The sequence below is a fragment of the Herpailurus yagouaroundi genome, unplaced genomic scaffold (assembly GCF_014898765.1).
Source record: "Herpailurus yagouaroundi ecotype Mexico unplaced genomic scaffold, PumYag 191, whole genome shotgun sequence".
Taxonomy (NCBI): Eukaryota; Metazoa; Chordata; class Mammalia; order Carnivora; family Felidae; genus Herpailurus; species Herpailurus yagouaroundi.
Window position 1 is genome coordinate 4252010 of NW_024412422.1, and position 16634 is coordinate 4268643.

A 16634-nucleotide genomic window follows, 5' to 3' on the forward strand; every position below is an offset into this window, starting at 1 on the left:
GGGGAGGGTCAGAGAGAGACAGAGACACAGAATCTGAAACAGGCTCCAGGCTCTGAGCCGTCAGCACAGAGCCTGATGCGGGGGCTTGAACTCACAAACCATGAGATCATGACCTGAGCCAAAGTCAGTCACCCAACTGACTGAGCCACCCGGGCGCCCCACTGGCAGTGTTTTTCAAACTAGGTGGTGATCCAATTCATGATGAGTAGGTAGTGTCTAAAGAGATAAAACATGATTGCTGAAAGGGTAGGTTACAAATCTACCGTACAAATCCTCATTACAAATCTGTACTGGATCATGATGTAAACGTATTTTAAAGTTTGAACGCCATTACTGATAACAGGCTAATAGAGGGCCAACAACTAAACTGGGCAGACCCCATTCACTAAACTGTATTAGAGTTGGCCAATCTACACGGAAAATTTAGAAAACGCCCCATGGACCACGAGGCCCTGTTCCTACCTTCAGTATCCCACCCACCCTTTGGCTCCCAGCCTGGAACCAGGTTCACCCTGGGCAGGCGCCTCACATCTCCTGAATACTTCCCTGGCAGTCAGATCTGCGTTGTTTACTAACTCCTACATTGTCCGCCACTGGGTTACAAACTCAGGATACTAGTTCACTGTCTCACTTTTACCTAGTTCAGTTCTGCCATTTAGGAAACTTTCTTCAAAGAGTGTGGTCTTTACTGGATAAAGACCCACGTTGGGGAGTCCAGGCAGGACCTGCCGACTTGAAGGGGGTTGGAGGCCTCACCGCCTTACACACCCTCAAAGGCCCTAGTTTCCCACGAGGCCAGGCTGAGAAGGCCCCGGAGCTGAGGAGCAGGCCTTCGGGAAAGAGGCCTCGACCTTCCTGGCACGGGCACCGGCTCTGGATCTCGCTCCCCGCTTCCCCTTCAGGGATGCAGCGGCCGCCTTCCCGCCCGGGGGCGCCAGGCCCGGCCCCAACGGGAGCCTGGCCTCGCCCTGCCGCGTGGGCCCGCGCTGTGACCCGGAAGCGCTCCGGAAGCGGTTCCGGAGTCAGCGCCGGCAGGATGGCGGCGGACACGCAGGTGAGGCGGTAGGCTGCGGGGCCAACGCGGCCAGCGGCTGGGTGTGGACGGCGGCCGCCGGGCCGGACCGCCCTTGCCACTAGCCTAGGAGTACCGGGGGGGCGGGGGGGAGCGGTGGCTGCGGAGGGCGCGGCCCCGGGGCAGCCTCCGGCAGTCCCCTCGCGGCTCCTGGTCCGGCCCGGCCCGGCCCGCGCGGCGCAGACCGACCCCAGGCTGGAGGAGTCCGGGGCTCCGGCCTGGGCTTCGGCAGCGGTTGTCCGGCGGGGCCCTCCCCGAGCCTGGAGTTGCAGAAGTTCCCCTTTACTAGTCTTTGCCGCATTTCCCAGAGCGCTCCAACAGTGAGCCCCGGCCAGCGCAGACTCTTTAAACTTTACATTCAGCAGACGTTTCTGGAGCACCAACTTTGTGCAGAGACTTCGAGCATAGCCTTTGGATTTATACAGATCCGAATTTGAGTCCCAGCTCGATTACCACGAGACGCTGGGCAAGTTACTTAACTCCGCCAGGTCTCAGTCTTTTCGTCTGTAAAATGGGACTAAAGTCATACCTATGGTAGAGGCTTGTTGTGAGGATTCAGTGACATAAAGTAGGGCACCTTATACGTTGGTTGTTATTAGGTCCAGGGTCGAAAGTAAGAGAACTGTTACTACCTTGGAAGAGCCTTGTCATCCTTGTGTGTTTTTTCACCAGTGAGTACCTTGTAGTTCAGGGAAGGACTGGGGAAAACTTTTTCTTTCCTTTTAGCTTTGTTTGTAGTTATAGAGTGAAAAAGGCAATAATATAGGAAAAACAGATGTCTAAAGGACAGCTTGGCTTATTTGAATCTCTAGGGGAAGGAGACTAACTGATTTTGATATGGAGGCCCTGAGGCCAGAGAGTGAGAGCACTTACCCTGAACACTGGCAAGTTGTGTATTGAGAATCTCTTGTGCAAGGGGCTGGTAATTAGTTTAGAGTTGTGTTACACAGAATCCTGGAAAGAAAAACTTAGTCTCCTGGGTACTTTGGAAGAGGTTAGGGGACACGTGCTGAATATTTAGCATTAATGCTCAAGTAGAAAAACATCTCTCTAGAGCTGTGTGTTCAGTATGGTAGCCACTAGCCATGCGGATATTTAATGGCTAGTTAAGTTAGTTAAAAGTAAATGCGATAACACATTTAGTTCTTCAGTTGCACTAGCCACGTTTCAGTGTGTGGGTAGCCACATGTGGCCACTGTGTTGGGCAGTGCAGAAGAACTGTTTCCATCATCACAGAAAGTTCTGTATTGGACAATGCCACTCGAGAGAAACCTGTGGACTTTGCAGCTGTTTTCATCTGGTCACACCAACAAAAAACTTCTGTGAAATATCTTGGTGTGCACTTCTTCAGTTTTCTCATGGGGTATCAAGTGGGCAACATTCATTTTCTGATTTAGAGAAAGAAGAGCTTTGAACCTAAAAAGTTCGTTCATATTTGTGAGAGAAACTATAGCCAAGAATTTAATATTAACCTGGAAAGACAGCTGTGTGGGAATTCTAGGTAGAGAGTGGGTTGTATTTATGCATCTATTTTTGTTGTCCCCTCAACCCTTACTAAAACTGGTAAAAGGTTTTATTTATTTATTTATTAAATGTTTATTTTTGAGAGAGAGAGAGAGTGTGAACAGGGGTGGGGCCAGGAAAGAGAGAGAGAGAGAGAGAGCGCGTCAGAGAATTCAAAGTGGGCTCTGCACTGATAGCAGTGAGCTGGATGTGGGGTTTGAACTCAACAAACCATGAGATCATGACCTGAGCCGAAGTCGGGCGCTCAACTGACTGAGCCATCCAGGCGCCCCTTAAACTATTAAAAGGTTTTGAAAAAGTACTCCCACAAGGATTGGGAGAATGGAGAGCAGACAACAGCAGCAAACTTTTAGAAACTCTAAAGTGCTGAATGGGAAGGATTTAGTAGACCCAGGGAAGATGAATCCCAAACTGACAGTTGGGAAAGCTAAGAAGCAACCTGATTCTCATGGCAGAATCTCTGACAGATGGGAGCTGGTGGTATTAACTGACCTCTGGAAGTGAGGGTGAGCGGGAGGGGTGAAATTAGGATTGGTTGAGGGCTTTTCTCAGATGCAGTCAGATCCCCAGCTGTCTTTCTCAACCTTGGCAAAAGTCTGGCCTTTTTTTTTCCTCTGGAGAGTGTGAAACAGGATCACTGTGAGGACTAGAGTAGGAGGTTCAATATCCAAGGAAATCATCCACAGAGTAATTCAAGAAACTTGCCCTGAACTGGAGGGTGTGTTTCCAGATCAAAAATGCTGAGCACAGTGGATGAAAATAGACTCACAACAAAGAATGTTGGTGTGAAATTTTAGAACCTTAGACACAAAGAGAAGATCCTAGAAATTTGCAGAGGGAAAAGTCAAGTCTCACACAAAGGATCAAAAATCAGAATGGCATTGGACTTTATAGCAGCACTGAGAGCTGGAGCTCAGCGAGAAATGTCTTCAGAATCCTGAGGGAAAATGATTTCAACCTAGTATTCTGTATCCAAATAAACTTAATTCAAGTGTGAAGCTAGAACATTTTCAGATGTGCAAGGACTTCACAAAATGGGGGATGTGCTCCATCTAAACACAAGAAAGTACATTTTCAGGGTGAGACACTATATCCCAAGTATAGAGGACCAACTGCCAAATTGGGGCAGGTCATCAAGTTCTGAGAGATAACTTCTTCAGGAAGACAGACTTGGGTAGAATACCTGATCTGCCCAAAGAGGCAGACAATTTGTCAAGTGAGAAGCAGACAAGTGGCAAAAAATTTGGGGTTGAATTGTCAATTAGGACAGATAAAACAAGGCAGACTGAGGTGAGGTGGGAAAGGGCATTTATTAACTCCAGGGTTAATAAAGCTGTGTAGGATAATAGGATATTAAATGGAGGTTGAATGTAAACACGGACAACTGAGCTGGCCAATATTATGAAACTGAGGAATTATGTTGGGGAAGTGGGGAGTGTGTGTGGTGAGGTTGGAGAAAGAGCTACTGTAAAAGGCAATAAAACGGAAAAATCCAATAGTAGTAGTACAAGCAAGTTATTTAGAGATTATGGAGATAACTGCCAAAATTATGAGCCAGAATTGGTGAAAGAGGGTGCTCTTGGGGAGGGAAGGCAAGGGACTGGGTTTTCTAGCAGACTTCCCAGAATTCTTTGGCTTTGACCTTTTTTTTTTTTTTTTAGGTATGGTTGACATGACTTTGACTCTTTAATTATCTGTATGTATGACTGTAAAAAAAGACAGTATTAAAACAATGACTTGGAACAATCGCAAAACCCTGGAAGACAGTCTTGGCATGAGTTTACTCATTGCCAGTAGAATTACATCAGGGGTTTAAATATAAGAAAAACTTAACATTGTTTTGTTTCTCTGTGTACCCTTTTCTATGTATTTTACTAATAAGGCCTCTATGTATTAAGGTCTCTATGTACCCTTCTCTATGTATGTTACTTGTAAGACCTGGCCTGTCACTGAAATAACTTTAGAAGGAAAAGATGAGGGCACCAGTATGTCAGTTACTTGGGTCTTACCATGGCCTTTTCTAGTGCTCATGTATCCATGACTTGTCCATTCTATAGCTTGGAGAATATTGCTCAGGAGCAGATTTTCCGGAATATTTGCAAACTGCCCCCACCCAGTGCGGAGGATGCAGCTGTGCTAACATGGATGGTGGTTGAAAGCTAAGGACTGGTTAGCAGTGGTTAATGGACCTATCGGTTTCAGGTTTAGTTTCAAAAATGCAGGTGCTGTGGCTCTCAACCTCTGTCTGAGCAATGGCTTCCCCTCTTGGAGTCTGCTCCTTCATCACTTGTAAAGTGGAGATACTGATGCCTGCCTCAAAGGCTTGTTGGCAGTAGTAGCTGACCTTGTGCTGAGAGGAGAGTAAATGCTCTACATAGGCTCCCTCCCTTAGCCTCTAACAAGTCCTACGAGGTAGGTGCTAGAGTTTCCACAGCTGGTAAGAGGCAGAGCTGGGATTCACCCTCTTTACCTTCTACCCTTCAGCCACTGTGCTTATGTTCTGCTAATGACCTGCCAGGATACTGACATTCCCCTTGTGGGAGGTTAACATGAGCTGATATAAAGGGAAGACACTGATATGTGGTGGGCCCTCATCAGAATTTACATAATTGTGAAAGGGTATTTTCTGTCCTGAAGTTTTGGCCTTTTGCCTTGCCTTTTTTTGTCTAAATATCTTTCTTTTTATTTATTTATTTTCTTAATGTTTATTTACTTTTGAGAGAGAGAGCGTGCTTGCACATGTGCATGAGTTGGGGAGGGGCATAGAGAGAGGGAGACATAGATATTCAGCAGTCTCCGTGCTCTGAGCTGTCAGCACAGAGCCCGATGTGGAGATCGAATTCATAAACTGTGAGATCATGACCTGAGCCAAAGTTGGACGCTTAACTGACTGAGCCACCCAGGCGCCCCTGTCTAAATTTAAGTAAGATATCAGTATTGACTAGTTGACTGGGTTAAAACAGTACATGTCAACTGGGGAATGATTTTGCCCTCGAGGAGACATTTGACAATGTCTGGAGACAATTCGGATTGTCAGCTGAGGCAGGAGGAGTGGAATGCTGTTATTGGCATTTCGGGGGGTAGAGGTCAAGAACACCATTCAGAATCCTACAGCATATGAAGATGGCTCCACAGCAAAGAATTATCCAGCTCTGAATGTCAGCATTGTGGAGGTTGAGAAACCTTGGTTAGAGCTTCACTGAATTCTGCACCTGCTTCCCTAGCACGCATGTGTGCACGTGCGTGCACACACACACACACTCATTGTTTTGTAGTTTGCTGAAATTTTCTCTGTGGGTTTGGTCTTTACAGGTTTCTGAGACACTAAAGCGTTTTGCGGGGAAGGTGACAACAGCCAGTGTGAAGGAACGGAGAGAAATCCTCGGTGAACTGGGGAAATGTGTTGCTGGAAAAGGTATTTATTTTCCATCCATGTGACCGAGAGATGATTCCATTTCAAAGTAAACTGTACTCTCTGTTTAGAACCATGGCTGCCTCTTTCCCTTGCAGCACCTTCTGCCTTCACTTGCCGTATTTGCTTGCCGTACTGTGCACTGAAACCTTCACTGAAACATTTGGGTTAGTGGAGAGTTGATACATTTAGGTACCAGAGATTTGTTACAGTTTTAGCCATTTTGATTGGAAATATTTCTGAAAGATACCAACAATATTAGGCAATTTACTAGGTGCAAAAACATTTTCTTTACGACGTGGGGCACCAGTCTGTGTTCCGTGGAAGTCAGCAAGGTGGTAACAGGTGATTGGCCACGTTTTCTGCTTCCCTCTGGGAGTTTCACAGCATATTCTGGGAAGGGGCTTTAACTTTATGAAGCTTTTGTTAACCCTGTGTTTTCCTTGCACCTCTCTTTTGCTGAAAACCAGTTCAGGGTCTGGGGAACACATTTTGGGAAATATTGAGCACCTGTAGTTATCCTGATTCTGTACCATAACTGAGGGCTTTCCCTGCAACCTACTGGGATGTGTAAGACAAGTTTGCCTTCATATAACACTGTATGTTAACTATACGGACGTTAAAAAAAAAAGTTTGCTTTCATCCAGTAAATCTTCATTAGCTTTTAAATTACCTTTTGTTGTGTTTTCACTGTGTAGCATTGGTTCTCCCAAGTGGTCCCTGGACCAGCAGCATCAGCATTATGTCAGAACTTGTTTGAGATACATACAGATTCTCATCTCCATCACAGAAACTCAGATTCAGAGACCGGGTGGGGGTGGGGGAGGGGGAGGTGGAGCCCAGCATCTGCGTATTAATAAGCTCTTTAGGTGATTCTTAGATTCACTGAAGTCTGAGAATCATGGCTGTGTCGAGTTGGGTTTCCCTTCCCCTCAGCTTTCACTTCTTATTAGTGAAGAGCCTGCTTCAGCCATGTGCTCATTTGCTGCTTCTGACCTACGGTCGCCTGGTGACCTACCCAAGCTTGTTAAAGTTGCGTGTAAATTAAGTACATTTCTGTTTGTGAGCTTCTAAGAGATTCTCATCTTAGTTAACACTTTAATGTATGAGTTTTATGGCACCTTCAGAAGTCTTCCCGGAAACTTTTCTCAACAGGATTATGGTTAGAAAAGGCTGCCATGTGACAAGGTACCAGCTGTACATGCCTTCCCAGCCATAGCATCTGAGCCTTCTGCTATGTAATTGCTGAATACTGCCCTTTTCCCATTTGACGGGGTAAAGTGTTGGACATGTTTGGGTGAAGTTCATGAACTACTCAGGGCCTTTGCAGGATGATTTTACTGTTCAGCCACCCTGAAGTTCTTCTGTTCAGGGTGAATGATACTTATAAGAAGTTTAGTCGCTTTTGATGTGCAAGCTGATGGTGGGAAGTTGTCTACTCCTCAAGAAATCATTAGTTCTCAATTTTTTAATTTTCTAAGTCTAAGGAGGAGCTATTGGGTAGTGATAATCATTCTGGCCTCTCCTCTTGTTAGGGTAACAGATAACCAAGTGAGTTAACCAAAGGTGGGGAAAGGTATTTTCTGCCAGGCTGGGAGTTGAGGACTTTCTCAAAGCTGTCTAGTGCTGGTTGCAGATGGTCAACATGGCTCAGCCCGTGGGGCCCTGAGGCCTCTCTGAAGCTTTCCCCAGTCCTGCCTCTGTGTACTTGCACCCTGAGACTCGCTGATGGAGTATCTACTGTGCCTGCTCGTTCTAGTCACAAACCTCTAGTACAGCCGTCCGTGATGAAGGGCTCAGCTCAGGTCAGACGGGCTCTGTGTTCTAGCCATGGCTCTGCCACTTTCAGGCTCTGTGACCTGGTTCAAATTACTTAACTTGTCTGAACCAGTTTCCTTGCTTTGAGTATGGAGATGGCAGTATTGCCTCCCTCACAGGGTTAGTGTGAGGAGTAAATGAGAACATGTGTGGACAGTCCTTAACACCATGCCTGGCTCTGGTAAGCACCCAGTGTATGTTAGCTCTCAGCCACAACCTGTTTCTGGTCCTAGTCATTCTTTCCTTTGGTCACTGAAATTGCCCCAAGTCCAGGGGATCAATACAGTGTTTAGGGTCCTGTGGGGACAAGGTCCCTGCCCCTCCTGCATTCATTTCAGTACCTGAAGTATGAAGTGCTGTGCCAGCCCTTGGCTGTTGGTGTCTCCCGCTGGAGTTGGCCTTACACTGTGGCTTACATTCCCCCAGTCATACCCTCTCCCTTTCATCTGCACGCTTTAATCTAGCATGCAGAACCGGCCACAGATTGGTTTTCCATTACTGACCCCTGTTGCTACAACCGAAGTTTCTCTTTCACTCGGCTGGCCTGTATATAGTTTTTTAGTGGCAAGTTTTTATTTAAATTCCAGTTAACATACAGTGTAATACTAGTTTCAGATGTAGAATTTCGTGATTCATCACTTACATACAGTACCCGGTGCTCATCACTACAAGTGCCCTTCTTACTCTCCATCACCCATTTACCCATCCTCACCCACCTCCCCTCTGGTAATCCTCAGTTTGTTCTCTGTAGTTAAGAGTCTGTTTTATGGTTTACCTCTCTCTTTTTTTTCTCCTCTATGTTCATCTGTTTCGTTTCTTAAATTCCACATAATGAGTGAAATCATATGGTATTTATCTTTCTCTGACTCATGTTTATCTTTTTTTTTTTTTTTAAGTTTATTTTGAGAGAGAAAGAGCATGCACATGTGCATGAGCAGGGGAGGGGCAGAGAAAGAAAGAGTAGCCCACTGGGCTTGATCACATAAACCGTGGGATCATGACCTAAGCTGAAATCAACAGTCAGAAGCTTAACTGACTGAGCCACCCAGGCACCCCAATATTCCTTTATCTTAAAGTGACCTCAGTAATACAAGTATCTTGCAGGGATTAAATGAGTTACTGTGTGTCAGTGCTTGGAGCAGGGCCTGGCACCTTGTGAGTGCTGATTAAGTCCTGGGTGTTACTACTTCTCTTCTTCCTCCTCATGTGTCCTGATGGGCTTCGTGCATTCTTGCCCCTGCACTTTTGCTCATGTTAACACCACTCAGCATGTACATCCCTTTCTTTCCATTTTTGCGTAGCCTACGAATCTATTAGGCCAAGCTTGTGTATCCTTAGAAACTTGGAAGCCACTCTAGTTAGAGCTGCTCTGCCTTTTTCAGATCCCTCAGAATACTTTAATTTTTGTCCTATTTTTATTTATTTATTTACTTAAGTTTTTAAAGTTTATTTACTTATTTTGAGAGAGAGAGTGCATGCGTGCACTTAAGGTGGGATGGGGCAGAGAGAGAGGGGGAGAATCCCAAGCAGGCTCCATGCTGACAGCAACAAGTCTGATGCGGGGCTTGGACTCACGAACCTCAAGATCATGATCTGAGCCAAAGTCGGACACTTAACTGACTGAGCCACCCAGGTGCCCCAAATTTTGTCCTATTTTTAAAAACTATTTATCAGAAACTATATAAAGAAGAGTTCATGTATCATAAGCGAACAGCCTGCCGAATATTCACAAACTTGACTACCTGTGTAACCAGCACCCAGGTCAAGAAGCAGAATAGTCCCAGTGCCCCAGAAGTGTCACTTGCCAGCATGTTAGATTTTGAGGCCACCAACATCGTCTTAGTTTCATTCCTTTAACACATGTCCTCTGGACAGCCTTTCTATACCAGGTGTTTTTCTGGAGTACGATTTTGCTGTTGTTTCCTCCAGGGAATTCTATCTCCAACTTATGGGAAGTGTCCAGTGAGTAGAGATTATGTCTGGCAGAATGCCTGGCTCAAGCAGGGGCTCATGAAGTAGTTTCTACTGATTAATTTGTGTGTGATCTTTGGTTTCAGATCTGCCAGAGGGAGCAGTGAAAGGGCTCTGCAAATTATTCTGCCTGACTCTACACCGGTACAGGTGAGTCCCTACTGAAGACCCTGTGCCTCCAGCCCTTTGTGCACAGAGGTGGTACAAGACAGCGGTTAGAGGCTGGGCTTTGGAGAGGTGTCACCTTAGCCTCTCTGTGCCTCCGTTTTCTTCATCTGCAGAATGGGGATTGTGCTGTTGTTTACCTCATAGGTGGTAATTAGTAAGTGTAAAGCTCCTGGGACAGTGCCTGCCACGTCATGAGTCTGTACGCCATAAACAGTCATGCGTGTAAAAGCACTTGGCCTGGTTTGAGGTTCGTAGTAAGTGGTCCATAAATGTTGGTGGTGTCCTCACAGCTCTGATGGCTCATTTGCTCTTGTTAGCTGCTTCCAGAATTCCAGGAGGAGGTGGATTTCTCTGGTTATTTCCTAATCCCATCATCTGTGATCCACTGGAATATATAGTACAGTCCAATTTTCCTGAGAAAGACCAGCGCTTGGCCTAAGCTGCCCTACCCCTGTGCCCAGTGTTCACCTTTCCACTTCATTCGTTCCTCTAGAGATGCAGCCTCCCGCAGGGCCCTGCAGGCTGCCATCCAGCAGTTGGCTGAGGCACAGCCAGAAGCCACTGCTAAGAACCTTCTGCACTCTCTGCAGTCTTCAGGCATTGGCTCCAAAGCTGGTGTCCCCAGGTAAAGAGATAAAATGTGTGGCCTACCAGGGCTTGGCGGGGTCCTATTCGGGAGAAGCTGGTGCAGATGACCTGTGTGGAGCAGGTGTGAGCATGTCTGTCTTTCCTCTCTGAAACTCTGGCGCCAGCAGTCTGCCTGCTGTGTGGAGGGAGGAGCCAGGATGTCAGGCTCAGTGGACAAACCGCTTTCCTGAGGAACAGGGTTGGGAAACCAGTGGAAGCAAGGCCATTTTGAAGGGAAACCAAATGTCCACTGGACACTGTTTGAATAGGGGAAAGCATCTTTTTTGTTTTTATGGTTGTTGAGTGCTAAGAGGTGGGAGTTTGGCTGCTGAGTTCTGCATTCCTTGTCCTGAGTTGTTACAGATGATTTACGAGGAAACAGTTTCAAGTTCTCTCCAGGTGTAGGTCAAGGGAGGGTCCTAAATGCCAGGCAGGGCCTCGCGGTCAGCATTTTTCCCCAAGGTGGAGGCTCCTGCTCTGCACTCATCCTTCGCCTCCCTGCCCCCTGCAGTAAGAGTAGCGGCTCTGCTGCCTTGCTGGCCCTGTCCTGGACCTGCCTACTGGTGCGCATTGCCTTTCCTTCGAGAGCCAAGCGTCAAGGAGACATCTGGAACAAACTGGTAGGTTCCATGTGTCTTTGCAGTAGTGGCAGTCAGCTCTCTGTGCAGAGTTGGGACATGTTGAAGCACCTTCTCTGGCCAAGTGCTCTTCTTGGTGCTGGTGACCAAGCACTCTGAATTGTCACGAATGTGTGATGCTGGTGGATGGACGTGAGTACAACATAATAACATCCGTCTGTCCATCACATGTGTTTGAGCTTCTCTGTCAGGCATGGTGCTGGGCTCTGGGAATACACTGATGGGCAATTCCTGCCTTCAGGGCATACGTGGAGGACATGATAGGCCAGAGCAGGGAAGACAGAAAGCAAGTAAATTAGAAAATGCAGTAATGTAAATTATTATTATTATTATTTTTCCGGCTAATCATTCCTTTCCCTGTGTTTGGATTTCAGTGTCGAACTAGCTAATGGAACAGAATTTTCTTGCCATGTGTTTTGATCTTTTAATTCGCTCCACCTGTTCTGTGCCTGCTTCTTCCACCTTCTCTGCCTTGCCTTTCAACATGTCTGCTAACCAGAGGTGGCCCAATAGGCCAGATTGGGAGGTTCTTTTGAACATCTAGATATGCTTAATGGAGGGCAAGAGGAATGGTCTTATGGTTCATTGAAAAGGAGCCCTAGGGCCGTCTGGGTGGCTCAGTTGGTTAAGCATCCAACTCTTAATTTCATTTCAGGTTATGATCTCATGGTTCGTGGGTTCAAGCCCTGTGTTGGGCTCTGTGTGCTGACAGTGTGGAGCCTGCTTGTGATTCTCTCCCTCTCTCTGCCCCTCCCTTGCTTATGCTGCTCGCCCACTTGTGCTGTCTCTCTGTCTCAAAATAGATAAACTTTAAAACAAAAGAAAAGGAACCCGAGGTATGGTTCTGATTCTCAGCCATGACATTTGGCCATATATGTAACCTCTGAATCTGTTTCCCATTTCTGCAAAATGGGGAAAAGTGCCACCTACCCCATCCACCTCCATGAGTTGTCGTGAAGAGGGGCTCAAGACGAGGTGTGAAAGGGCCGTGGAACGTTACAGAGGGCTGTACAGGTAAATGAGAGGCATTAGAAAACTGTAGCGCCTCTCCCTGAAGCAGCTTGTTAATAAGACACATTGATGAGCTCGTCCCTGGGAGCTTACCCAGCAATCCTCTGGGGATGACTATGGAGTGGCCATCAGTGACTGCCTGAAGGGTAAGAACACTGAAACCTGATACATAATGGATAGTGGAATTGGACCCCCTTCAGAGTGTGGGTTTCATTGCTACCAAAATCATCTTTTTAAGATGCTTTATCAGGGGCTCCCTCCTTGGCTTATCTCCAGTGATTTCTTATTATCCCAGGTAGGTAAGTATACTTGTGTGTTAATGAGTGGCAGGGGTCAACTCTGGAGTGTTGTCTTTGTGGGACAGAATGCATCAGGAGCATGAGACCGTGTTTATTTTTCCAGCGTCTCGAATCTGGGTTTTTCCTTTACTCGTTGCCGATGTCAACCATACACATAGATCATAGTTCATTCAGTTTCTCTAGGAGCTGCAGTAAGAGCTGGGAACAGGAAAGAGGACCTTGCCCTCATGGAGCTTACACTCTTGTGGAGGAGGTAGATGCCACACAGGTCTGCTAAGAAATGGTAAGACGAAGGTCACACAGCAGAAAGGCAGGTAGGAAGGAGGAAAGAGTGTGGTCCAGGGTGACAGTGGGAGGAGGCTTCAAAGGAGGCATCATATGAGCAGAGACCCGAAGGATATGAAGGAACAAATCATGCCCAGATCAGGGGTTAGAACATTCTCAGGAGAGGAACAGCAATATAGTTCTGAATGTGGTGTCAGCAAGCTTAAAAAGCTATTCTAATTAAAAAAAAAAAAAAATTCAAAATGGGACAGACATAGAAGGCTACACCAGTTTCCCTCCCTAGCCACCTGGGTCCATCTATTACTAATTCCTTGTGTATGTGGATACATTCTCTGTATATACTGCTGAACAGAGTTTCTTATATAGTAGCATACTAAACATACTTTTTTCTTTCACCTTGTTTTTTTCTCTAAGCAGATTTAGAATTTGTTCCAGCATAGCATATAAAGAGGTTTTTTTCTTTTTCTGTTTATTATTTTCTAAAAATGTTTATTTATTTATTTTGGAGAGAGAGCATAAGCTGGGGAGGGGCAGAGAGAGAGGGAGACAAAGAATCCAAAGCAAACTTGAAGCTCTGGGCTGTCAGCACAGATCCTCACACGGGGCTCAAACTCACCAACCACGAGATCATGACCTGAGCTGAAGTCGGATGCTTAACCGACTGAGCCACCCCGGTGCCCCTCTTTCTTTTTTTAAATGTTTATTTATTTACTTTGAGAGAGAGCACACGTGTGTGCATAAGTGGGGGAGGGGCAGAGAGAGAAAGAATCCCAAGCAGGCTCCATGCTGACAGCATGGAGCCCGCTGTGGGGCTTGAACCCACGAACCATGATATAACCTGAGCTGAAATCAAGAGTCTGACACTCAACTGACTGAGCCACTCAGTTGCCTCAAGAATTTCTCATTCTTGATGACTGTTTACTGATCCTCTGAGTGGAGGTTTGGCAGTATATATAACTAATCCCCTGTTGGTGGCCATTTTTGTTGTTTACTGTTTTTTTTATAGTAAGAGACAGTAAACAACAAAAATGACCATTAGTAGGCCTTTGAAGAACCTCATGCACCTGTTGTTTTGTGCATGTGCAAATGGAGTATAGCCGACTTCTTAAGCACATGCTTTTTGTTAGGGTAGTAATTCAGACTGCTCACCAGTGATGGGTGTTTGTGGCACATAAAGTCTGAGGTTTTTTAGTTGAGCACCTATTACGTGTTTCACTCTGGGTTGGACTGAGCTCCACAGTCTGGGATCATCCTGTCGGTCTTCACTTCCATATCCAAAGTGCCCAGCATCGTGCCTGCCCTTTAGTCAGTATTCAGTAAGTATTTGTGGAATTAATGAAGGAAAAGTCAAGGCAGATATGAAACAGGATGCTTATCCTTTTCCTGCATGAGACTTACCTCACTGGAATTATATATTCTAGTGTGTTTATTTTGTAGTGTCTTTTTCTCTCTCTGGACTCTAAAGTGCATGAAAGTAGGGACCATGTCTGTCTCTTTTCTCTGTGTGTTTTCATTGTCTGACTCCTAGGTGCTCAACAAATACTTATTAATGGCGTGTTCGAGTGAACAGATGTAATTCTGGGACAGGGCCATTTGGGGGTGGGGGAGGGAAGAGGATCTCGCTGGAGTTGAGCAGGCCCGATGAAGGTCTTGGGCAGGCGGTGAGGGTCAGGGGGCCTCCACTCACGTTTCATGTCCTGACTCGAACCTGTCCCGGCCCTGACAGGTCGAGGTGCAGTGCCTGCTCCTGTTGGAGGTGCTGGGTGGCTCCCACAGGCACGCCGTCGATGGTGCTGTGAAGAAGCTCAGCAAGCTGTGGAAAGAGGTGACGGGAGGCATGGTGGGTGGTGCACACTGCTTCTGTGCCACCCTCCACCATGTGACACACCTGCTTTATACTTTCCTCTTCAGAACCCTGGGCTGGTGGAGCAGTACTTGTCAGCCATTCTCAGCCTGGAACCCAACCAGAACTATGCAGGCATGCTGGGGCTGCTGGTGCAGTTTTGCACAAGCCACAAGGACATGGATGTGGTCAACCAGCACAAGGCAGGTGGACTCACTGGAAGTGAGGAGGGGGATCTTATCTGGTCCTTGTGGCCCCATCCCCTGGCCTTCTCTGAAGCCTGTTGGTTTTCTCATATGAGACTCTGTCCTTTCTCCCTGATATATGAAGTTTGAGGAGCTGGGAAAGTTTTCCCTCCAGCTCTGGCTTGTGGTGAATCCTGGCATAGTTATTGGGATGATAATTTGCCTGTTCATGTAATGATTTAGTCTCCTATAACTGAGCAGTTGCTATGTGCCAAGCACTGGGCCAGCTGTTGGGGTTGCAGCAGTGATCCAGGGAGGTATGATCCCTGCCTCTGGGGACCTGAGTGTGAGGAGTCTGCCATCAGACAGATAGGTCATCTGATTATATCTGTGATAAGGAAAGGGGCAGGAAGCAGTAATACTCTATATTACTCTATATACTCTATATCGGGGCACCTGACAGAGGGCATGGGTCACAGGTACAGCTCTATTAAAGAAACTTAAAGGGTGAATAGGTGTTAGCAAGGTCAGGAGGTGAGGAGGGGTATTTTGGTTTATTTTTTTATTTATTTAAAAAAATTTTTTTTTAACATTTATTTATTTTTGAGACAGAGAGAGACAGAGCATGAACGGGGGAGGGTCAGAGAGAGAGGGAGACACAGAATCTGAAGCAGGCCCCAGGCTCTGAGCTGTCAGCACAGAGCCCGACGCGGGGCTCGAACTCACGGAGTGTGAGATCATGACCTGAGCCGAAGTCGGCCGCCCAACCGACTGAGCCACCCAGGCGCCCCAAGGAGGGGTATTTTGGGCAGAGAAAGCCAGGCAGAGGAAGTGAGTGGGGTTGGAGAGGTGTGAGTGGTAGCCGCAGGTCAGCAGGCAGCCTGGGAGCCAGGCCAAGGACTTTGGACTGGATCCTAGCAGCTCTGGAAAGCTGTGGAAGGTTTTAAAATGATGAATGGTATGATCAATGAGCCCTCCGTATGTGATGCTGACATTTAGGCACTGATTTATATTTTATTTATTCATGTATGCATGTATGTATTTTATTTTTTATGGATTTGTAGTTTTTAGAGGCACTTCCACAAAAGGGATCTTTTAGGCCAGTGATGAGATACTCAGAATATTGGTCTGACCAGTCTTTGTACTCTCTAGAGTGCCCTATTGGATTTTTATATGAAGAACATCCTGATGAGCAAAGTAAAGCCTCAGAAGTATCTGTTGGTGAGTGAGAAGTAGACCTTACCTGGACAAGCTAAATCCCATTTAAATTCTTATTCAGAGCTGTCCTGTATTCTTGGTCTGTTCCCATGAAGTCTGGGTGCCTGACTCCTTTCTCTTTGTAGGATAACTGTGCCCCTCTGCTTCGATACATGTCTCACTCGGAATTTAAGGATCTGATACTGCCCACCATACAGAAGTCCTTACTGAGAAGTCCAGAGAATGTTATTGAAAGTAGGTCGCTGCCAGACAGGATGGTGGGAGGGAGCTGGGTTGCCTGATGAGTTGCATCTCTGGTGCCTGGCCGCAGAAGTGGTGGGGATGGAGTGAAGGATGTATTCACTGTTTACCTCATCGGGACCTTGGGAGAGAGATCAGGGACCCTTTTGAGAATATGTGGAAAGTCATGGGCCCTCATGCTAAAAGGACGTACAAAAGTATATCGGCCTGGAATACTGCAAACAATTTTAGTTAGAGGTCCAAGAACCTTCTGGAAACCATTCAGGTGAAGAACATCTGCTCTAGACAGTTTGAACTTGTTGTGGAGGTGGCACTTGAAACTA

General features: G+C 46.5%; 1 protein-coding gene across 2 annotated transcripts in view; it reads left to right on the forward strand.

The window, feature by feature from the left end:
* Positions 1-1013: 1013 nt before the first annotated feature.
* The window catches only part of GCN1 (GCN1 activator of EIF2AK4), a 58489-nt gene continuing 42868 nt past the window's right edge, over positions 1014-16634 (forward strand). The window contains exons 1-9 of one of the 2 annotated variants that reach the window (XM_040443717.1): positions 1014-1054; positions 5909-6011; positions 9884-9947; positions 10459-10590; positions 11104-11212; positions 14552-14650; positions 14737-14871; positions 16006-16074; positions 16197-16305. In XM_040443717.1, the coding sequence (XP_040299651.1) occupies positions 1037-1054; positions 5909-6011; positions 9884-9947; positions 10459-10590; positions 11104-11212; positions 14552-14650; positions 14737-14871; positions 16006-16074; positions 16197-16305 (838 nt within the window). In that variant the 5' untranslated portion in view covers positions 1014-1036. The remainder of the gene's footprint in view (positions 1055-5908; positions 6012-9883; positions 9948-10458; positions 10591-11103; positions 11213-14551; positions 14651-14736; positions 14872-16005; positions 16075-16196; positions 16306-16634) is intronic. The other variant, XM_040443716.1, reaches the window with a different exon arrangement.